This window comes from Balaenoptera acutorostrata, chromosome 8, assembly GCF_949987535.1.
Source record: "Balaenoptera acutorostrata chromosome 8, mBalAcu1.1, whole genome shotgun sequence".
In the NCBI taxonomy this organism is placed as follows: domain Eukaryota; kingdom Metazoa; phylum Chordata; class Mammalia; order Artiodactyla; family Balaenopteridae; genus Balaenoptera; species Balaenoptera acutorostrata.
In genome coordinates this window covers 96,364,537-96,388,001 of record NC_080071.1, presented here as the reverse complement: position 1 = coordinate 96,388,001, position 23,465 = coordinate 96,364,537, and the positions used below count along the sequence as shown (strand labels likewise).

At 47.2% G+C, this 23,465-nt stretch overlaps 1 protein-coding gene across 1 annotated transcript in view; it reads left to right on the top strand.

The window, feature by feature from the left end:
- Positions 1 to 4,332: 4,332 nt before the first annotated feature.
- SCTR (secretin receptor) overlaps positions 4,333 to 23,465 on the top strand; it is a 65,952-nt gene continuing 46,819 nt past the window's right edge. The window contains exons 1-2 of the mRNA XM_057551324.1: positions 4,333 to 4,398; positions 16,742 to 16,847. Coding sequence (XP_057407307.1) covers positions 4,348 to 4,398; positions 16,742 to 16,847 — 157 coding nt within the window. The 5' untranslated portion in view covers positions 4,333 to 4,347. The remainder of the gene's footprint in view (positions 4,399 to 16,741; positions 16,848 to 23,465) is intronic.

Below are 23,465 nucleotides of genomic sequence, written 5' to 3'. Positions count from 1 at the left end.
ACTTAGGGTCTCACGTGCCCCTCCAGGATCTGCCTACTCTCCCATCACGAGGCGGCATCTATCCTGCCTCGCGCTGAACCGGGGCGGCTTCTGTGATTGTCTAGACGACAGAAAGCAGCGGAAGCAGCATTGCATGACCTCCGCGGCTGCGTCATAAATGACGGTACACTGTCCACCTGCTCTTTCTTGGGACAAGCACCTTGGGGATCAAGAGCCACGATGTGAGAAGCCCAGGCAGGGGACTTCCCCGGTGGTCCAGTGGTTAGGACTCTGGGCTTCCAATGCAAGGGCCGCAGGATCGATCCTTTGTCGGGGAACTAAGATCCCACATGCCACACAGTGTGGTCAAAAATAAATAAATAAATAATAAATAAAAGATAAGTTAAAAAAAAAAAGAAGAAGCCCAGGCACCCTGAAGCTGCCTGACGCTGGGACCGTGTGGAGGGAGCACGCAGAGATCCACGCAGAGGTAGAGGGGGACACCGAGGAACCCCAGCCACTCCAGCCCCAGCCATCCAAGCAAGCATGTCTTACGGTGACTCTGACTGCGACCACGTGAGACACCCCGAACCAGAACTGCCTGCCGAGCCCAGTTAGTCCCCAGGACTTCGAAAGGGTAGTAAATCATTGCTCTGATTTTCCATCACTAGATTCAGGTGTAAGGGGTATAAGCGTGATGGAGACAACTCAGGGCTGGGAATCAAAAGACCAGCGTTTCAGTACAGACAGTCCTGTGTGATCTGGACCTCTGGCCCCATCCACTTTGGCTTCTTCATCTGTTAAATGGGTACAATGATATATCCAAGAGGGGTTATTCTCCTTTTGCCTCATCCCTACCTTCTCCACGCAGGAGGTTAAACTCTGTGGACGGTTTCTTCCCCCTCTGTCTGCCTTGTTTCTGGCTTTGGGTTCCAGCCGATGGAAGACATCGCCAGGAGTTTCCACGGGCAGAAGAGAGGTCAGGGTATTTATCCCAACCTGACCCCTTGCCAGGCCACAGTTGTGACAGGGGCTGCATTCCCAAGGGCAGCTCTTGCCAACTTCGGGGGACACTGCTTTCCCTCTTTGCTCCTTGTTAAAGGAAGATTATTCTGCCTCTTGTCAAAACAGTAAGGAAGCCTTTATTCAAGAGTGTTATAATAGCCAGGGACAGGGAAGCAACCTAAATGTCCATAGACAGAGGAATGGATAAAGAAGATGTGGTATATATACACAATGGCATATTACTCAGCCATAAAAAGGAATGAAATAATGCCATTTGCAGCAACATGGATGGACCTAGAGATTGTCATACTAAGTGAAGTTAAGTCCGACAGAGAAAGACAAATACCATACGATATTGCTTATATGTGGAATCTAAAAAAAGGGTACAAATGAACTTATTTGCAAAACGGAAGTAGAGTCACGGCTGTAGAAAACAAACATCCAGATTACCAGGGGATAAGGGGAGGGAGGGATATATTGGGAAGTTGGGATTGACTTATACACACTACTATATATAAAATAGATAACTAATAAGAACCTACTGTATAGCAAAAGGAACTCTACTCAATATTCTGTAATGACCTATATGGGTAACAAGTCTAAAAAAGAGTGGATATATGTATACGTATAACATTCACTTTGCTGTATGTACAGCAGAAACTAACACAACATTGTAAGTCAACTATACTCCAATAAAAATTAATTTAAAAAAAGACTGTTACAACAGAGGTATTGCAATAGGGTAGAGAGCTGGGGCTCAACTTCAAATACAACAGGAACAAATGGGGATTCGTAGCCAGGGAGCAGGGTGAGGGCGGCAGTGTATGGAAGACTACTAAGAGGAGACGTCAAGGCAGGGAGACTTCCTGCTAAACTGAGTGAACAGCCTTCTTGCTGAAGGCAGGGCAGGATGAGACATCAAAGGTGGGGGACGGGGAGCTTGACCAGACATCAAGCGGGGAGGATTCCCAGTAACCGACGGCCAGAGTCTTGTTGAGGCTGGGCGTGCACGCCAAAGACAGACGGGGCCAAGGTCAGAGCCTAGTCGAGAAGAGGCTCAGAGGAGCCCGACCACAGTGTGGTCAAGGAGAGAGTCTCTGTCGCCCGTCAGGCCCACTGCTGCTGACCCCTGGCACCTCACGTCCCCTCTTGGTTCCCTTGGTCCTGCCCACACCTCTGCACGGTGTCCTTTCATTAAACTCTTCAATGAAACCATGTGAGCCATGGGGTCTCCCTCTCCTGCAGCCCCTGATCGTTGGTCCTACCGACCCCCGGAGTTGTTTTGAGGATCAAATGAGAAGCTGCAGGCAAAAGAACTTTGGAAACCCTGAGGGTAAGGAAGTCATCTTCACGACTGAGAGAAATCCTAGCGCCCCGCGAAGGATGCAGGGCCGGGGCTTTGGGCTCAGTCCTGGGCTGTGTTACTGGGGCAAGTGTTTATCTTCCCCAAGCCTCCAGTTTCCATCCTATTCATCAAAGAAAGTGAATGCCTCTCATTGAGTCTTGGAGGACTGGCTACGGTAACACACCCCAAATTATTAAAAGACTCCCTAGCACATGGCGGGTATTAAATACGTGGTTAGTTCCCTACCTTCTCCCTTCCACTCCTATCCTGAAACTGTTTTCTCAGGCAGGTTTTACAAAGCCACTGACTGCATCCACGGCTTCCCACAGAGCATTTCAGATCTTTTTCTCAATACCCTGAGAGACAGAGCATCCTATTTAAGGAAGAATGGCTTGCCACAGGCCAGAAATTGATTGAATTGCCCAGAACAAATGTCCTTTTGCTTTTTCACTGGCGATCACGAGGTTCCGGTATAGAGCACAGACTGCATTTTGTATTGTTTCCTTTTTTTGTCTTTCCATCGAAAAAGCAATACGCACGGTGGTTACAGAAACTATTCAAGTAACACGAAAGTCCACACAGTAAGAATGGCGCGTCTTTGACTCACGCACTTTCTAATGCACGTTTATGACGTCAGGGTTTAGGGAAACCCAGATGATAACTTTTTTTCCAGCCTGAATCTTGAACCAGTTGAGAAATACGATTAAGACAGATGGGGCCCAATATCACTTTTATTAGTGATAACGTTGGTCTTGGAGAATATGGCTTATACTTGCAGGCAAGTGGGTTTGTCACTGATACTGGTGGAGAATGTGGCTTATCCTTGTGGGCTGGAATGAGATGAAAACCACCACCGGCCACTGACCACACTGGATCAAGGCAGTCAGAACCTTGACCTCCAATGACAGCCTGGCCCAGGGCAATCCAGTTATGGGCTCTCTGCTAGTGGGAGCGCTGTGCGTGCGCGTGCGTGTGCGCACGGGTGCAGAACCTCAGGCCAATCCTTATCCCAAATGCGTCAATCACGCAGAGCTCGCCTCACCTCCACGTGTTCGGGAGCGGGTGGGGGGAGGGGGGAATTCAATGAGCTGACGGACTTTAAGTGCCTGAGAGAAAGATCTAGATAGGAGAGACACGAGGAAAGGGAATGGGCACCAGGGCAGAAGAAGAAAAACTTGGGTCCACAAAAGCCATTTGAAGATGCCTTGTACCGAGAGGCTAAAAGCCAGCCTCCAGGACACCTGAGGCCTCAGACTCAGGATGAGCGGCTGCCGGACACACCTGCCTGATGCTGAATTAGCCTCCCGGGGACACCAGGAAGCACAAAGCCCCCAGCACAGCCCCAAACGCCTGGGTACACCGGATGGCCTTCCTCCGTCTCACCTGATCATCAAAGGCTTCTCAGTGTGATGGGTGTGCAACTTTCTGGAATGAGCGTGTGTAACTAATCAGAAAGAAAAATAAAGTGAAAATCGGAAATAGAGTAGCTGCCCCCCAGAATAGATGCCATAGCGATTTCCCAAGCGCCCGCTGTGTCACAGGGCACTCGCCCCACCTTCTTTCACCGGAAGGTAGGTGGGTTTTATTAGACGTATTGTTCCGGAGAACAGAGGCTCTAAAAGGCGGCGCACGCTGCGCGGCGGCGGCGGCGGGGCTGACCCGGGCTTTGGGGAGGGCCCTTTCCGCCCGTGGGGGTGTGGCGGCGGGGCAGGCCGAGCCCGTGGGAGCCGCTGCGGCCGCGCCCTCCTGCTGCCTCTTCCGCCGCCGACCTCCGCGCGGGCCCCCAGCCAGCCGCGGTGGGCGGAGGAGCGCACGCCGCGCCGCGTCCTTATCAACCGGCCGGGCGGCGTGGCTCGCGGCCACCTGGTCCGAGGAGGCGAAGTCCCGGGTGGGGCCATGACTCCCCGGGGCGCGGCGGCCGGCCAGGGTCCGAGAGGAGGCGGGGAGCGCTGAGCCCGGAACGGGCGGTGCGCGCGGGCCGGCGGCCGTCGGGGCGCCCAGGGAGCGCACGCGGCAGCATGCGCGCCCTCCTGCCGCCGCTGCTGCTGCTCGCCTGCGCCGCGCACGCCGTGAGTACGCGCGCCTCCGCGGGTCCCGCGCGGGGTGGGGGGATGGGGGCCCCCAGATCTTCCGCTGGGGAGTGGGAGCCCTTCCTCCGCATGCGTCCCCCACAGCTACGATCTCTCTCCGCTCCTCTCCGGAGGGCCCGCTCCTCCAAAACACCATCGGCGTGAGCGCGGGCGCAGGCAGCGCCGAGATAACCCCCTTGCCCTCCAGCCCACCCCTTCCTCCCGGCTGCGCCTCCGGGGCCCTCCTAGGCGGGGCTCTGGAGCCGCCCCTGGCCGTGCGTTTTGTGTGCCGGGCGCTTTGCCTGCGTTATTGCCGTGAAACCTCATCATCGCCTTTAGAGGTTGATGTTTTCACCCTCACTTTGCGGACAAGGAAAGCGAGACTTGGAAAGACCAAAAATCTTGCCCCGAGAAAAGACAACTGGAACCCAATCCGTCTGCTCCAAAGCCTTGACATTTGCACACACACCGGGCTGCGGATGGGAAGACCTCCGAAAGCTTTGGCCGCAGCCGCTGCTGGTTCCGTGATGGGACCGGGTCTGCAGCTCTTCCCCTCGCCTCTCCTGTGGGTTTGGCTCCCCAGTGTCTGTGTGTCTGGGGACTCCTGGGAGCAGCTGGTCTCCCCAAACCAGGCCCAGGGAGGAGCTGGCCGAGAAAAGAGAAGGCAGCAGAGTGGGTGGCGTGTTTTTCTTTCTTTCTCAGAAACTCCAGGGAATCCGGGCCTCTCCCTGCGGGATTTGTGAATGGGAGAGTGGCTGCACCCAGACTGGCTGGCTGGAAGCGAGGGCGGGGGGTTGGGAAGTGGGCGCACAGATTCCAGAACCACTCTTTCCCACCAGCCCTCCAAACTGGCCCCCGGGGCCTCTGTCGCAAGAAACTTCCCAGGGAAAGCACTTGGGAACCTAATTCTGAGTCTGCAGTCTCTGTCCTGGGCAAGTCCTTCCTGGCGTCCAGTGACCTCGCCTTCCTGTAGTCCTGTCCTGTTTGACTGCAAGAAAGACCTGCTTCCCGAGCTGACGGGAGCATTGGCACGCAGGAGGGGCGGCTCTGTGGCATCCAGGGTGGGCTTTGGGGCTTGTTCCCAGCTCGCTTGTAACTTGGAGCCTCTTGTCCTAGGGCTGGAGTTGGAAGGTGCTAGGGCAACAGCACCCGCTCGTTAGTCTAAGCTCCCACTTTGGGGAAACGCCACCTGAGACGGTGCGGACAGTTCGAAGCCCGGTGCAGCCTCCAGGTGTGTTGTTATTCGGTGCCCAGGGCTGGGAGGCAGCCGCTCCCTCTTGGTGATCCTCCCAGCCTCCTTTTTAAGTATCTGCAGTAACTCTGCGGTTATCAGAAGAAATCGACAGGTAGCTGGGCTTCAGGACTGAGGTTCAACCTACATTTTAATCTCAAGGGGACCCCGGTGTTATCTCAGGAATAAACAGAGGGGAAAAGAGAGCCTCCCCTTGGTTCAAGTCTTCTGTGTGCCTTGGAAGGATGCTTATTATGCCCTGGTCCAGTTACCTCCTTTTACAGGGGAGCAAACTGAGACCCCCAGAGAGCAGGGACCTGCTCCACATCAGCTGGTTTGTGGCAGCGCTGAGACTGGAGCCCAGAGCTCTGTCCGGGACGCCCCTTGTCTTCACGTGCATTTTCGTCCACTCCTGTACCGCTTTGTGTTCTTTGAGGTGGATTCCTGTGTGTAAGTCTTGGTTCTCTGGTGATTTTATGGGCTTATCCAGACCTGAGGTTCACACTTCTTGGCAGAGAACTCCTTCAACAAATAGGAGTGGAACTGACCTACCTCGGTTGGAGTATTTCCCAGCCTATGAAACCCTGCTTTTTTTTTCCTGTTTGTTTGAGGCGTCAGACATTCGATTTTGAAATTGAAGGGCATTCAAACAATTCTTTATTCATTTCGTGCTCCCTCTTGAGGGAAATCATAGGCATCTTTCTAACTGGGGGGAGGGGCAGTCACTAAGGCCAAATGCTTATTACTGTCCCCTCCCCCGCCTTTCCACACAGGGTGATGTCGGGAGGGTCCCTTGCCAGTGGACTAACAAGTGCTGATGGCTGATGGGGCAGGTTTCTGAGACCTGGGTAGGAAACCCTGGCCACAGCTCGCCTGTCCCCACCCGTGCCTCTCATGAGGACTTCTACCTGGAACACTATTGTCATTATTTACCAGCACATCTGTCCTCCCCAATATGTTCATTTCGAGCTTGAGCCTTGAGACTTAGTCTCGCTCATCCTGTGTCCCTAGAGCCTGTCCCAGCGTAAGGGGGAGTCAATGAGTGTGTGTGGGCTGAATGAATGCATGAGTGAGTGAATGAAATGATGGTGCTATCCATAGTGGCTGTCCTCAGCTGGGACAGTTTCATATAGCAACAGGTAGTGAAGCATGACATCTTGAAAGCAATCCTTGCTTACAAAACTGTACATAAATGTGTCAGGAAAGGAGGAGTCGTCACTCAGGGGAGGGCTTTTTAATCCAGGGCATCTGGCAAGCTGCCCATCCGAGAACCTGAGTTAAGGGGGGTGCAGGGCTGCTTTTTCCTTCAAGCAGGGTTTCTTAACTTTGACGTGGTAATTCTGGATATTAAACCTGGGCTTTTCACAAGGGGTGCTGGGAAGAGAGCTAGGCCCTCCCCTGGCACGGGAGGGAACGAGGGGGTGGAGACAGGGGGTGGGGCGGAGGCGGTGCTGTCTTGTGCCCTGTGCGCTGTCCAGCAGCGTCCCCGGACTCTAGCCACCAGAAGCCAGTACCACCTCTCCAAGTCGTTCCAACACAAAGTGTCTCCAGACACTGCCAAATATCCTCGGGGAGCAGGCAGGGCAAAACTGCCCTGGTTGAGAACCACTGTCTTAAATGTTATGTTTCAGGGGAAACGCGTGAACAGGATTCACAATCGGTGTCACTGGATGTTGGATTCAGGGTAGTGGGGTTGGTGACAGGGAATCTGAGCCGGAGGACAGAAGCAGGTGTACCCGATGGAGACCCATTTCCAGACAAGAAGACTTCTCCAGGGCATGGGTTCCTTGGGCTTCTCCACCCTCCCTTCCCACTCCCCCTCCCCACCTTCATTCCTTCTCAGTTGACGGCACAGAAACTCCAAGGATGGGGTCTGGCACACATGGTGGTCCCCACCCCTCTCTGGGCTGCATCTGGACCCAGAGGCTGACGAGCTCTGTGGCAGCTGGGTGAGCAGAGTTTTAGGAAGGCCTGCAAAGGTCACAGGAGGATCTGGCTACTGCAGCCTCTTAGAGGAAAGTCACTGGGAGTTTTGGACAATATTCTGAGAAGTATTTGTGGGTTTCTTTTTGAGTGTTTACTGTCCCTAAATTAACGTGACTGATGACGATGATGGTGAAGATGGTGAAGGCTTCCCTTACTGAGCACTTACTTCACACCAGGTACTCTGCTCAGTCCTTCCTGGCATTGTCTGATTTACTTCTCACACCAACAATCAGTATCCTCGCTGTGCACATGAAACAAAGGCTCAGAGAGAGGTGAAGCCATTGGTCAAGGTCACCCAGCTGGACACGGTGGCGTGAGGACCCAAACCCAGCTGTTCTTAGCCAGCATGTGCGTCTGCTCCCAAAGAGAGGCCGCTCTGGTTTCTGGTGCCCAAGGCGCTGTCGTGAAATTCTCCCCCAAACCGCAAAATGACACTAATTTCAGTTTAATCTAATCACTTCGTAAAACATAAACAAAATACTGGATTACACACAGCGTTTTATTGAGGGGGCCAGAGATGAGCTTGGGGTCACGAAGTCCAGCAGGAGGTGCGCTTCCCACACTGTTTAGGGGAGTCCTCTAGGCTTTGGCACCCCCTTTAGGAGATGCGATAGAGTTCCCCTCCCTCTGTCCCGTCCCCAGTATTCCCCGCATGCCAGGGATGGGCAGAGCTTTCTTCCTGGCACCCCTTGTTGAAAGTGCAGACTTAATAACCAGGATTGGAGCTCTGCCCACAGAGCGGCCCCTGCAGTGGCCCCTGGTTTGGTGCCTGCACCCCTGCCCTTAGCAAGCTGAGGTTTCTCACCACTGACCTTGGCTCGGGCTCTGGAACAACCTGCAGCCCAAGGCAAGCCCCACAACACTCAGATCCTATCTGCTTGCTTACATGACAAACAGAGGGCTGCCCAGCATTCGAGAGGACACGAGAAAACAGGGATCTCCTGGGACCCACCCAGTTTCAACAGGCCGTGTCTAACAGAGTCCAAGGGGCCTCTGGCGAAGGGACCTCCCCGGTGCATCATGTCCTGCCCGTCGTGCTGCCAGGATTCCTGAGTTTTCCAGACTTCTCCAGAATCCCTGCGTGCCCCGCATCAGTTCTCTTTACCTTGGCTCCCAGAGGCTCCCCCTGGTGTCTTCTCAGATTTCTGACCTCACCACCTCCTCTTTCATTTTCAGCAGACCGGGTCTATCTCCCATTTCCTGAGAGTCAGGGAAAGAACTTCCTCTGAGCAACATCTTGCACTCACAGATATGTCTGAATGGTACCCTCCTGTGCCCTTCCTCCTGCCCTTCCTTCACAAGGGCTGCCATAACAGAGCACCACAGACTGCGGGCCTTAAACAGTGGACGTTTATCTTCTCATAGTTCTGGAGGCTGGAAGTCCCAGATCTAGGGCCAGCATGGTCGTGTTCTGGGGAGCCCTCCCTCCCCAGACGGCTTGCAGACGACTGCCTTATCCTCACATGGCTTTTCCTCTGAGCGGGCACAGAGAGAGTGAGCCCTCTGGTGTCTCTTCTCATAAGGACACTAACCTATCAGATCTGGGCGCCACCCCCTTAGACCTCATTTGACCTTAATTACCTCCTTATGGGCCCGTCTCCAAACAGAGCCACACCCGGGGTTAGGGCACCAGTGTATTCGTTGGGGGACACAGATATCCTGTCCACAACACATCCAGGCGGAACAGAGGCTCTGCTCCGGCCCACGGCCATCCCTGCACCCGTGCTCCCACCCCCGCCCCCACCACGCTCAGTGACTTGTGTCTTGAGCCGACACAGAGGCAGCCCAGTTCTCACTGTCCTCCTCTTGACTGGCTTTTTCCATCAGCTGCTCAACCTTCCCAAGCCTGGTGGCACAGGGTCCTCCCCCTGCACTCTGGGCCTTCTGGCCACAGTTCCATCTCTGACTTATTACGCCCAGCGTCGTCTTAGAAGAAGCGTCCACGACCCCTGCCTCCACCTCCGCCCATTTCTCAGCCAGCCGCACCCTGGCTCCCACCCGCCACCCACGAGCTTCAGTCACCAGTGCCTGTGTTGCCACATTCATTAGACAGGGTGCGGTCTTTGGTCTACCCGAGAACCATGTGACTGATGAGAGGGGCTGGACGTTAACGAATGACGAGATCAAGGCAGCAGGCACACACCCAGACTGTCCTGGTCAAACTGGGCAGGACACCCATGGGACCCCAGCCTTTGGAAGCATTCCGTGCCAGGACACCCTGTCCCTTTCCCCGCCTTGGCTCCTACCTTTCGCTGTTCCCACCACGCCTCTCCAGAGGTTCCTCCTCTCGCATGGTCCCTCCAGTGGCTAGGCCCCTCCTCTCGCGTGGCTGGCCCCTCTCGCGTGGCTGGCTCCTCTCGCGTGGCTGGCTCCTCCTCGCGTGGCTGGCTCCTCTCGCGTGGCTAGCTCCTCTCGCGTGGCTGGTTCCTTCTCGCGTGGCTGGCTCCTCTCGCGCAAGGTCCCTCCTCTGGCGTGGTCCTTTCTTACGCTATTATTCCCAGCCTGTGCGGGTTGTTCCCCGAGGCTGTCTCTGGCCCTTGGTCTTCTGGGTCTGCTCCCTCTTACCGTGTGAGCTTCTTTGGCCGTCTTACCGCGTCACAAACCCAGTCTTGCTCAACCAAACTTCTCTCACCTCAGCTCCCAGGCCTACATCTTGTTTCCTTGTTTTCCCTGTTCTTGGAGCTGTCGAGGCACCCAGAGCAGACGCATCATGGAAGCCACGCCGGCCCTGCCCTCAGCCGGCCCTCAGGCCCCCGCCGGCTCTGTCACGTCCGTCCGCATCCTCTCCGCTCTGTGGGGATGACTTCTCGGGTGCAGCCGCCTCCCGGGGGCCCCTGCCGCTGCTGGTGGTCCATCGTGACCTGGCGGCTGCCTTCCCCTCGCGCTCCCGCCTCGGGCCACTCTGACTCCTTGGAGCCGGTGAGCTCCGGGAGCAGGACCCGCGTCCGTTCGCCTTTGATTGCGGTTCGTCCTGGGGACCCAGTAAGTGTTTGATGACGTTTTGTGCTTCGAACTGGTTGTAAGATCGAGTTCCCTCTTTTACTTTCTCATCCTATAAACTAGTATTTCTCTTGTTTCCCCCTTGAAGCTATTCCTTTCCGGTCTCAATGTTGGCAGGTGAGTAATTATATTGTAAAGTGTGATGAGCAAAGTGATGCGTTTCTTCACCTCCTTCAGAATTCAACAGGTTTTCATTGTATCTCCTCCCAGATATTACCTTTTCGGATTTAAGAGTCCAAAATAGCTCACAGAACCCTCTCCTGACATCTTTCCTCTCTTATGTTGGGGTCTGTCTTGTTATTTTCTCTCTCTGCAGGTTGGACTTTTCTATCCCCAAATTATTAATTAATTTGATAATTAAGTGAATAAGAGCTTTTTCACTCCTTCAGAGGTTCAAAAATTTACTTCTTCCGTGTGCTTTCTTAGGAAGTTACTAGAGAACATGCTTCTGTAAAACAAGGAAGAAGAGTAAAGAAAAAGGGAGTCCAGGAAATGGAACTCTGGCCGGGGGAGCGGGGAGAGGCCCCCAAAACCACAGGCCGGTGTTGGGAAGAGGAAGGAGGTCTGTGGGAGGGAGGGCTCGGGGGGGGGGGGAACGAATAGGACTGGTATTTTTTTAACATCTTTATTGAAGTATAATTGCATTACAATGGTGTGTTAGTTTCTGCTGTATAACAAAGTGAATCAGCTGTACATATACATATATCCCCATGTCTCCTCCCTCTTGTATCTCCCTCCCACCCTCCCGATCCCACCCCTCTAGGTGGTCACAAAGCACCGAGCTGATCTCCCTGTGCTATGAGGCTGCTTCCCACTAGCTATCTATTTCACATTTGGTAGTGTATATATGTCCATGCCACTCGCTCACTTTGTCACATCTTACCCTTCCCCCTCCCCGTGTCCTCAAGTCCATTCTCTACATCTGCGTCTTTATTCCTGTCCTGCCACTAGGTTCTTCATGACCTTTTTTTTTTTTTTAGATTCCGTATATATGTGTTAGCATACGATATTTGTTTTTCTCTTTCTGACTTCACTCTGTATGACAGACTCTGGGTCCATCCACCTCACTACAAATATCTCAATTTCGTTCCTTTTTATGGCTGAGTAATATTCCATTGTATATATGTGCTACATCTTCTTTATCCATTCATCTGTCGATGGACACTTAGGTTGCTTCCATGCCCTGGCTATTGTAAATAGAGCTGCAATGAACATTTTGGTACATGACTCTTTTTGAATTATGGTTTTCTCAGGGTATATGCCCAGTAGTGGGATTGCTGGGTCGTATGGCAGCTCTATTTTTAGTTTTTTAGGGAACCTCCATAGTGTTCTCCATAGTGGCTGTATCAGTTTACATTCGCACCAACAGTGCAGGAGGGTTCCCTTTTCTCCACACCCTCTCCAGCATTTATTGTTTGTAGATTTTTTGATGATGGCCATTCTGACTGGTGTGAGATGATACCTCATTGTAGTTGTGATTTGCATTTCTCTAATGATTAGTGATGTTGAGCATCCTTTCATGTGTTTGCTGGCAATCTGTATATCTTCTTTGGAGAAATGTCTGTTTAGGTCTTCTGCCCATTTTTGGATTGGGTTGTTTGTTTTTGTTTTGAAGAATTAGTTGAGAATGACTGGGGTTAGTTTATTTATTTATTTATTTATGGCTGTGTTGGGTCTTCGTTTCTGTGCGAGGGCTTTCTCCAGTTGTGGCGAGCGGGGGCCACTCTTCATCGCGGTGCGCAGGCCTCTCACTATCGCGGCCTCTCTTGTTGCGGAGCACAGGTTCCAGACGCGCAGGCTCAGTTGTTGTGGCTCACGGGCCCAGTTGCTCCACAGCATGTGGGATCTTCCCAGACCAGGGCTCGAACCCGTGTTCCCTGCATTGGCAGGCAGATTCTCAACCACTGCGCCACCAGGGAAGCCCCTGTTTTTTTGATATTGAGCTGCATGAGCTGCTTGTAAATTTTGGAGATTAATCCTTTGTCAGTTGCTTCATTTGCAAATATTTTCTCCCATTCTGAGGGTTGTCTTTTCGTCTTGTTTATGGTTTCCTTTGCTGTGCAAAAGCTTTTGAGTTTCATTAGGTCCCATTTGTTTATTTTTGTTTTTATTTCCATTTCTCTAGGAGTAGGTCAAAAAGGATCTTGCTGTGATTTATGTCATAGAGTGTTCTGCCTATGTTTTCCCCTGAGAGACAAACTTGATTTTTAAAAACTGTTTAAAGGGAACTTTACAGTACTAATAGCTCTTGTTTTGAGGAAAATGTTATATAAATTTTAGCAATACTTTCACCTTCACTTGTTTCTTCTTCTGTGAATTTTAAGTAAAATTATATTTAATACTTTTTTTTAAAGGGGGTGAACTATAGAGGATGGTTGTTTCTCTTCTTCATCTTTTTTGTCTTAAAAAATTTTTTTTGGCCCCCTGTATTGGCAGCGTGGAGTCTTAACCACTAGACCGCCAGGGAAGCCCCAGTTTATTCAATTTTAATGGAAGGATAAGGGTAAAAGAAATGTGGGATGATCCATTTTGTACCCACTAAGATGGATATTTTTAACACAGAATAACAAAGGTTGATGAGGACGTAGAGAAATTAGAACTCTATGCATTGATGGCGGGAAGGTAAAATGGGGCAGCTGCTGTGGAAAACAGTGTGGTGGTTTCTTAAAAAAGTAAACACAGAATTACCATATGATCCACACATTTTGCTTCTGGGTATGTACCCAGAAGAATCAAAGCAGGGACTCGAAAAGATATTTGTACACCTCTGTTCCTGGCTGCATTATTCACAGTAGCCAAGAGATGGAAACAACCCAGCGATGAATGGATGAACAAAGTGCGGCCTGTCCATACAATGGAATAGTAGTCATCCTTAAAAAGGAATGAAATTCTGATAGATGCTACAATGTGGACGTGAAATGAGCCAGACACAAAAGAGCAGATATCGCATGACTCCATTTATATGAAGTACCTAGAACAGACACATGCATAGAATCAGAAAGTAGAATAGAGGTTACCAGGGGCTGCAGGAAGGGTAACGGATAGTTACTGTTTAATTGGTACAGAGCTTCTGTTGGGCCAGTTGAAAAGTCCTGGAGATGGATAGGGGTGATCATTGTACAACTCTGTACACTAAACCACGGTTAAAATGGTAAATATTATGTATATTTTACTACAACTTAAGAAAAATGTAGAATGAAAAAGTTAAACTGTCTTCGGATGTTTATTTTTCCATAGTCCCAGGGAAAAACACAAAGGAAGTTAAGTTTTTCTTGGAGGGGTTCTCATTGTAGGTGTTCCCTCATTCCTCATCTTGTTCCATCGCTCTCAAGACCCTCTTTGCTTCAGCGCCCCTTTCTTCATTTCCGGCAATGCACATGGCCACCCACTTTCGGGAAACGTCACTCCTAGCCAGTCAGCTGTGCTGTGTAACAGCCACGAAAACTCAGTGGCACATAGCAATGCGTGTTTACTTCTTTCTTAGTGTTTGCAAGTGAGCTGGGGTTTGACTGGCCCGCTATGATGCTGATGTTGATCCAGTCAAGATGCAAAACAAGTCTGCAACCCTGAGGACCCTTCATGGTGCCCTGTTAGAGTCATACCTCCCTCCCTCCCACCCTCACCCTCCCTTCACTCCTGACAACCACTAATAGGGTCTCCATTTCTATAGATATAATTTTGCTGTTTCAAGAATGTTATATAAATGATGTGAAATCTAAAAAAAAATGATACAAATGAACGTATTTACAAAACAGACTCACAGACATAGAGTACAAACTTATGGTTACCAAAGGGGGAAGGGGGTGGAGGGATAAATTAAGTGTTTGGGATTAACATATACACACTTCTCTATATAAAATAGATAACCAACAAGGACCTACTGTACAGCACAGGGAACTCTACTCAGTACTCTCTAATAACCTGTATGGGGAAAGAATATGAAAAAGAATGGATGCACGTATAACTGAATCACTTTCCTCTACACCTGAAACAAACACAAAGGTTGTAAATCAACTATACCCCAATATAAAATAATTAAATTTTAAAAAGAATGTTATATAAATGGAATCATACAGTATGTAACCGTTTGGGATTGGCTTTTTTCATTCAGCATATTTCTCTGGATATTCATTTAAGTTGGTCCATGTATTACTACTTTGTTCCTTTTAATTGCTGAGTAGAATTTCAGAGTATGGAGGTACCATAGTTTGTTTAACCATTTACCCATTGAAAGGCATCTAGACTGTTATAGTTTTGGGCTCTTAGGAATAAAGCTGCTACAAATAGTAGTGTACAGGTTTTTTTGTGAATATAAGTTTTCACTTCTCCAGGGTAAATGCCCAAGAGTGCAATGGCTGGTCATATGATAGTTGCATGTTTAGCTTTTCTTAAGACACTGTCAACCTGTTTTCCAGAGTGGTTGCCTCATTTTACAGTGCCACCAGCAATGTGTCCGTGACCTAGTTTCACCACAACCTTGCTAGCATTGTCGTCATTTTTTATGTTAGATATTCTGATAAGCATGTAGTGATACCCCATTATGATTTCAATTTGCATTTACCTAATAGCTAATAATGTTGAACATCTTTTCATGTGCTTATTTGCCATCTGTGTGTCTTTTCTGAAATGTCTTTTCATGCATTTTGCCTATGTTCTAAATAGATTTTTTTTTTTTTTGACCGTGTTGGGTCTTCGTTGCTGCGTGCGGACTTTCTCTAGTTGTGGCGAGCAGGGGCTACTCTTCTTTACGGTGCGTGGGTTTCTCATTGTGGTGGCTTCTCTTGTTGTGGAGCACAGGCTCTAGGTGTGCGGGCTTCAGTAGCTGCAGCACACGGGCTCAGTAGTTGTGGCTCACAGGCTCCAGAGCACAGGCTCAGTAGTTGCAGCTTGTGGGCTCTAGGGCACACAGGCTTCAGTAGTTGTGGTGCATGGGCTTAGTTGCTCCACAGTATGTGGGATCTTCCTGGACCAGGGATCGAACCTGCTTCCCCTGCACTGGCAGGCAGATTCTTAACCACTGCGCCACCAGGGAAGTCCCTAAATAGATTTTTTAATTTGTTTACTATTGAGTTTTGAATGTTCTCTGTCTGTTCTAGATATTAGTTCTAATTTGCAGATTGCAAATATCGTCTCCTCATCTGTAGCTTGCCTTTTCATCCTCTTAACATGGTTTTTCTTGGAGCAAAAGTTTTAAATTTTAGTGAAGTCCGATTTATCAGTTTTTCTTTTTATGGATCGTGCTTTTGGTATCAAGTATAAGAAATCTTTGCCTGGCCCTACATCTTGAAGAATTTCTATGTTTTTTCTAAAAGTTTTAGTTTAATGTTTTGCGCTCAAGTCCATGATCATTTTGAGGTAATTTGTGTACAAGGTATGAGTCTTAGTTCAAGGTTCATTTTGTTATCTGTAGCTGTCCAGTCGCTTTAACACCGTTGCCTATTCTTCTACTAATACCATGCTGTTTTGATTACTGTAGCTATACAGCGAGTCTTTAAACTAGCTGAACTGATTCCTCCCACTTATTTTTTTTAAATTAATATAATTTATTTTGTTGAGAGGATTTATTTAGGTTTACAGAAAAATTCTGCAGAAAGTACAAAGAATGACCATATACCCCCTCAACCCTTCCTCTCCAGTGTCTCCTATTACTAATGTCTTGCATAAAAGTGGTGCATTTGTTACAATTGTTGAGCTAATACTGATACATTAACCAAAGTCTCTAGTTTACATTGCTTTTTTTACAGGTCTTTTTTATTGAAGTATAGTTGCTGTACGATACTGTATAGGCTATAGGTGTACAATTAGGGATTCACAATTTTTAAAGGTTATGCTCCATTTATAGTTATTGTAAAATATGGGCTCTGTACCCCGTGTTGTACAACGTATCCTTGTAGCTTATTTTATACCTAGCAGTTTGTACCTCTTACTGCCCTGCCCCTAGCTTGCCCCCCTTCCCTCTCCCTGCTGGTAACCACTAGTTTGTTGTCTGTATCTGTGAGCATGCTCTTTTTTTGTTATATTCACTGGTTTGTCTTCCTCGTTTTGAGTCTCCATTGTCTGGCCCTGCCCTGCGTACTAGACTCAGCTTCATGGCAGTGACGAGCATTCTTGGCTTTGGGCTTGCAGGTGGGAGCCCTCCCTCGGCTGTGCGCTGTGCTGCAGGTGCTGCGGGAAGAGCGGGACCAGTGTCTGCAGGGACTCGCCGAGGAGAGGGCCAGGCACCCGGCCCCAGGTACGTGCACACCTGGGCCCACTCTGGGATGTGCGTTGCGTCCAGGTCCACTGGGTTGGGGGCAGGTAGGGGCTGGAGCAGCTGCGTCCTTTCAGAGAGTAAGCTGAGGGGAAGGGCCTGGAGTGACCCTGGTGGCCAGTCTATACACACCCAGAGAAACCACGCCTCTCTTTGGTTCTCTGAGTTTGTGGTTACAGCCAGGGTTGTTGAACCATTAGCTTCTGCATGATGACTTCACCAAGGTAAGCGTTTGGTGAGAGTTACTTATCAAGGCGGTGTACTTCTCACCCATTCTTTCACCTCTACTGCTAGTTTGATGGGAGAGGCAGCGTGGGGTCTGGAAAACTTGGAGTCCATTGCTGGCTGACCCTCACTGGCTGTGTGAACACAGACAAATTATTTAACCTTCTGAGTCTCGCTTTACTGATCTATAAAACGCAGGTGATAAAGTCTACATCAGAATTATAAAGTCTACATCAGAATTATAAAGATATATGAGATATATCTATTATAATGTATAATGTAATTCTACATCAGAATTATAAAGATATATGAGATATATCTATTATAATGTATAATGTAATTCTACATCAGAATTATAAAGGTATATGAGATATATGAGATAAAGTATGTTAATACAGGTGTTTCTTAAATAGTATTAAATATTTGTTATTATTAGTCAGGACTGTAAATATTGTTAATTTGATATTTACATGTTAACTTTACTTCTATTCCCTTCCTTCACTTATCTGCTTTGCCTGCACTCATCTAAGGGCAGGGAGGGATGTAGCGTTAAGAGAAGAACCCTTTACAGACAGTCAGACAAAGACTTGTACAGGCAAGGTCTGAGCAGCACGGGTTACAGTAGCCAACAGGTGGAAACAACCCAAGTGTCTGTCAGCTGACGAATGGGTAAAGAAGATGTGATCTGTACGTACGACAGAACAGCATTCAGTCTTAAAAAGGAATGAAGTACTGATACATACTACCACGTGGATAAATTTTAAAAAACGTGAAGTGAAAGAAGTCTGTTGTAAGAGGCCATGTGTTATATGATTCTACTTGTATGAGATGTCCAGATTAGACAAATTCATAGAGACAGAAGTTAGATTCGTGGTTGTCAGGGGCTCAGGGGACAGGGCTGGGGAGTAACTGTGTAGGAACTGCCTTTTGGTGGTGGTGAAATGTCTACAACTGGATAGAGGTGCCGGTCACACAACACTGTGAATGTACTAAATGCCACTGATTGTACACTTTAAAATGGCTAATGGTTAATTTTATGTGATGTGAATTTCTTTTTAATAGACTTTATTTTTTAGAGCAGTTCCCTGCAGAGTGGAGCGGAAAGTCCAGAGCGTTCCCACATACTCTCTGCTACTCCCTCCCACCCAAACACAGAGCCTCCCTCACCGTTAGCATCCTGCACCAGGTGCTACCTTTGTTACAGCTGATGAACCTACACACCATCGTCACCCAGAGTCCACAGTTTACATTAGGGGTCACCCTTAGTGTTCCTATTCGGTGGGCTTTGAAAAATGTATGACTGCACGTATCCACGATTATACCACCATACAGACTAGTCTCTCTGGCCTGAGAGCCCTCTGTGCTCCACCGATGCAGCCCTCTCTCTCCTCTAACCCCTGGCAACCACTGATCCTTTTACTCTCGCCATAGTTTTGCCTTTTCCAGAAAGTCATATAGTTGGAATCATGCAGTGTGTAATCTTTTCAGGTTGGTTTCTTTCACTTGGTAATATACATTTAAGGTTTTTCTCATGTCTTTTCATGGCTTGGTAGCTCATTTCTTCTTTGAGCTGAAGAATATTCCACCGTCTGGCTGGGCCACAGTTTATCCATTCTCCTACTGAAAGACATCTTGGTTGCTTCCAGGTTTTGGCGATTCTAAATCAAGTTGTTCTGTGCAGACATAAGTTTTCAATTCATTTGGATAAATACCAAAGAGAATGGTTGCTAGATCGTATGGTGAGAGCATGTTCAGTTTTGTAAGAAGCTGCCAAACTGTCTTCCAAGTGGCTGCACCATTTTAATTTCCCACCAGCAGTGAATGAGGGTTCCTGTAGCTCCACATCCTTGACAACATTTGATGTTGTCAGTGTTTTGCTTTGTTTTTTTAATTGTAGTAAAATACACGTAACATAAATTTCACTGTCTTAACCGTTTTTATTTCTTTTTCTTCCAGTTTTATTGAGATATAGTTGACATACAGCAGTGTATAAGTTTAAGGTGCACAGCATAATGATTTGACTTACATACATCATGAAGTGACTGTCACAAGAAGTTTAGTGAACACCATCATCTCTTATAGATGCAGAGTTAAAGAAATAGAAAAAAATGGTGTGACGAGAACTCTTGAGATTGCTCTCTTAACAACTTTCACATATAACACACAGCAGTGGTAACTGTATTTATCAAGCTGCACATCACATCCCTAGTTCTTTTTTTTTTTTTTTTTTTTTTTTAATTTTATAGCTACTTTATTTATTTATTTATTTATTTATTTTTGGCTGTGTTGGGTCCTCGGTTCGTGCGAGGGCCTTCTCCAGTTGCGGCAAGCGGGGGCCACTCTTCATCGCGGTGTGGGGACCGCTGTTCATCGCGGTGCGCGGGCCTTTCACCATTGCGGCCCCTCCCGTTGCGGGGCACAGGCTCCAGACGCGCAGGCTCAGCAGTTGTGGCTCACGGGCCCAGCCGCTCCGTGGCATGTGGGATCTTCCCAGACCAGGGCCCGAACCCGTGTCCCCTGCATTAGCAGGCAGACTCTCAACCACTGCGCCACCAGGGAAGCCCCCCTAGTTCTTATTTATCTTATAACTGGGAGTTTGTACCTTTTGACTACCTTCCTGCAATTCCCCCCAGCCCAGCCTCTGGTACCCACAAATCTGATCTCTTTGTCTATGAATTTGTTTGTTCGTTTTCGAAGTGTAATGGACCTACAACGCTATGTTAGTTTCTGATACAGAACATAGTAATTTAATATTTCTATACATTTCAAAATGATCACCAAGACAAGTCTAGTTATGATGTGTCACCGTACAAAGATATTACGTAGTTATTAACTGTGTTCCCCACTCTGTACATTTCATACCGGTGACTCATTTATTTTGCAGCTGGAACTTTGTATCTCTTAATATCCCTCACCTATTTCTTTCCTCCCCCACCCTGCCTCCCTCTGGCAACCACCTGTTTGTTCTCTGTAACGTGTTTCTTTTTAGTTATGTTTGTTCATTTGTTTTATAGATTCCACATCTATAAAATCATAGAAATCATAGTGAAATCGTATAGTATTTGTCTTTGTCTGACTTATTTCACTTATCATAATACCCTCTAGGTCCATGCATATTGTCACAACTGGCAAGGTTTCATTCTTTTTTATGACTGAGTAGTATTCAGTTGTGTATATATGTACCACATCTTCTTTATCTGTTCATTCATCTGTTGATGGGCACTTGGGTTGCTTCTGTATCTTGACTATTGTAAATAATGCAATGAACATAGGGGTGCATGTATCTTTTCTAATTAGTGTTTTTGTTTTCTTTGGATAAATAGCCAGGAGTGGAATTGTTGGATCATATGGTAGTTCTATTTTTTAAGTTTTTGAGGACTTTCCATAGTTTCTCCCCAGTGGCTGAAGCAATTTATATTCCCACCAACAGTGCACGAGGGTTCCCTTTTCTCCACACCCTCGTCAACACTTGTTATTTCTTGTCTTTTTGATAATAGTCATTCTGACAGGTGTGAGGTGATATCTTGTGGTGGTTTTGATTTGTGCTTCCCTGATGATCAGTGATGTAGAGCATCTTTTCATGTGCCTGTTGGCCATCTGTATGTCTTCTTTGAAGAAATGTAGTTTAAAAAAACATGTAAATTTCATCAACTTAACCATTTCTCAGTGTACAGTACAGTTATGTTAAGTTCACATTGCTGTGCACCCAATCTCCAAAACCTTTTATCTTGCAAAACTGGAGCTCTATACCCATTAAACAACAACTCTTTTCCTCTCTTCCATTATCCCCTGGGAACCATCATTCTACTTTCTGTTTCTATGGATTGAATGGTTCTAGGTACCACAAATAAATGGAATCATACAGTATTTGTCTTTTTGTGATTGGCTTATGGTATCTCATTGAGGTTTTGATCTGCATTTACATGATGATTAGTGATGTTGAGCATATTTTCCTGTGTTTCTTGGCCATTTGTATGTCTTCTTTAAAGAAACGTCCTTTCAAGTCCTTTGACCATTTTTAAATAGGGTTGTTTGGTTTTTTGTTATTGAGTTGTAGTTCTTTATATATTCTGGATATTAACCCTTTATCAGATATATGATTTGCAAATAATTTCTGTCGTTCTCTAGGTTGCCTTTTCATTCTGTTGATTGTGTCCTTTGATGTACAAGTTTTTAAGTTTGATGTATAACCTAATATATCTAATTTTACTTTTGTTGTCAGTTCTTTTGGTGTCATATCCAAGAAAGCATTGCCAAATCCAATCTCATGAAACTTCCTCTAAGAATTTTATAGTTTTAGCTCTTACATTTAGGTCCTTGGTCCATTTTTGCGTTAATTCTTATGTGTGGTATAAGGTAAAGGTCCATCTTCATTCTTTTGCACATGGACATTCAGTTTTCCCAGCACCGTTTGTTGAAAGACTGTCCTTTTCCCATTGAATGGTCTTGGCACCTTGGTAGAAAATCACTTGACCATGTATGTGAAAGTTTATTTGGGGGCTCTCTTTCCTATTCCATTGGTCTATATGTCTGTCTTTATGCCAGTACCACACTGTTTTGAGTACTGTAGCTTTCAAATGGGTTTTGAAATCAGGAAGTATGAGATCTCCAAATTTGTTGTTTTTCAAGATGTTTTTAACTATTCCCAGGTCCTTTGAGATTCCATTAAGAATTTTAGGATGAATTTTTCTATTTCTGAAAATAATATTAATTAAATAAATATTAAATAAAGTATTTCTGTCATTGGAATTATTAATTTTTTTTGGCTGTGCCGTGCATCTTGCGGGATCTCAGTTCCCTGACCAGGGATTGAACCTAGGCCATGGCAGTGAAAGCCCGTAATCCTAACCACTAGGCCACCAGGGAACTCCCTGTCATTGGGATTTTGATACAGATTGCATTGAATCTGTAGATCACTTTGGGTACTATTGACATCTTAAAAATATTAAGTCATCCAAGCCATGAATACAGGATGTCTTTCCATTTATTTGTGTCTTTAATTTCTTTCAGCAGTGTTTGGTAGTTTTCAGTGTGCACGTCTTTCACCTTGTTAGTTAGGTTTATTCATAAGTATTTTATTCTTTTTAATGCTATTGTGAATGGATTTGTTTCATAATTTCCTTTGTAGGTTGTTCCTCACTAGTGTATAGGAATGCAACTAATTTTTGTGTGTTGATTTTATATCTACCCTGTCACTTTGGTGAGCCCATTTGAGGCAACATTAGGGTTTTCTACATATAAGATCACATCGTTTGCAAACAGAGATAATTTTACTTCTTTCCTCCAATTTGGACACCTTTTATTTATTTTTCTTGCCTACTTGCTATACGCTAGGGCTTCCAGTACTATGCTGAATACAAGTGGCAAAAGTGGGTGTCCTTGTCTTGTTCCTGATCTTATAGAAAAAGCTTTCAGGCTTCATCATTGAGTATGATGTTCACTGTGGCCTTTATATATATGGCCTTTATTATATTGAGATAGTTTCCTTTTATTTCTCGTTTAAGTATTTTCTATCATGAAAGGGTGTTGAATCTTGTCAAATACTTTTTCTGCATCAGCTGAGATGATCCTGTGGTTTTTGTTCTTCATTTTGTTAATGTGGTGTATCACATTGAGCAATTTTCACATTTCGAACGATCCCTGCATCGCAGCAATAGATCCCACTTGGTCATAGTGTATAATTCTTTTAATGTGCTGTTCAATTCAATGTGCTAGTATTTTGTTGAGAATTTTTACATCAATGTTCATCAGGGATATTGCTCTGTAGTTTTCTTTTCTTGTAGAGTCTTTGTGTGGCTTTGGTATCAGGGTAATGCTGGCCTCATAGAATGATTTTGCAAGTGTTTCCTCCTTTACAGTTTTTTGGAAGCCTTTGAGGAGGCTTAGTGTTCATTCCTCTTTAAATGTTTGGTAGACTCTATCAGTGAGGCCATCTGGGCTTTTGTTGTTGGGAGATTTTTTATGACAGATTCCATCTCCCGACTAGTTAGAGGTCTGCTCCGAGTTTTTACTTGCTCACGCTTCCGTCTTGGTAGGTCGTGTGTTTCTGGGAATTGATCCTTTTCATCTAGGTTATCCGGCTTGTTGGTGTACAGACCAGAGAGATCCTTTTGCAGTACTCTTATCTCCAAGTCATGGCCTTTGTTCTTGAAATCCTTGGGCTGTTGGTCGTCCACTTTCTCGTGCCCCATGCCCAGGCCGGTGACTGCTTCCCAGCCCCCCTCCCACCGTGCTCAACCCTCCCAGGAACCTGGCCGCCACCCAAACCGCTGCTCCCGCTGTGCCGCTGTCCTCTCAGCTGTGTCCGCCAGACCCTCCGCTCCCCTCCCTTCCTGTCGCGCTTCTCGCTCCCTGAAGACAACGGTCTGCCCTCTG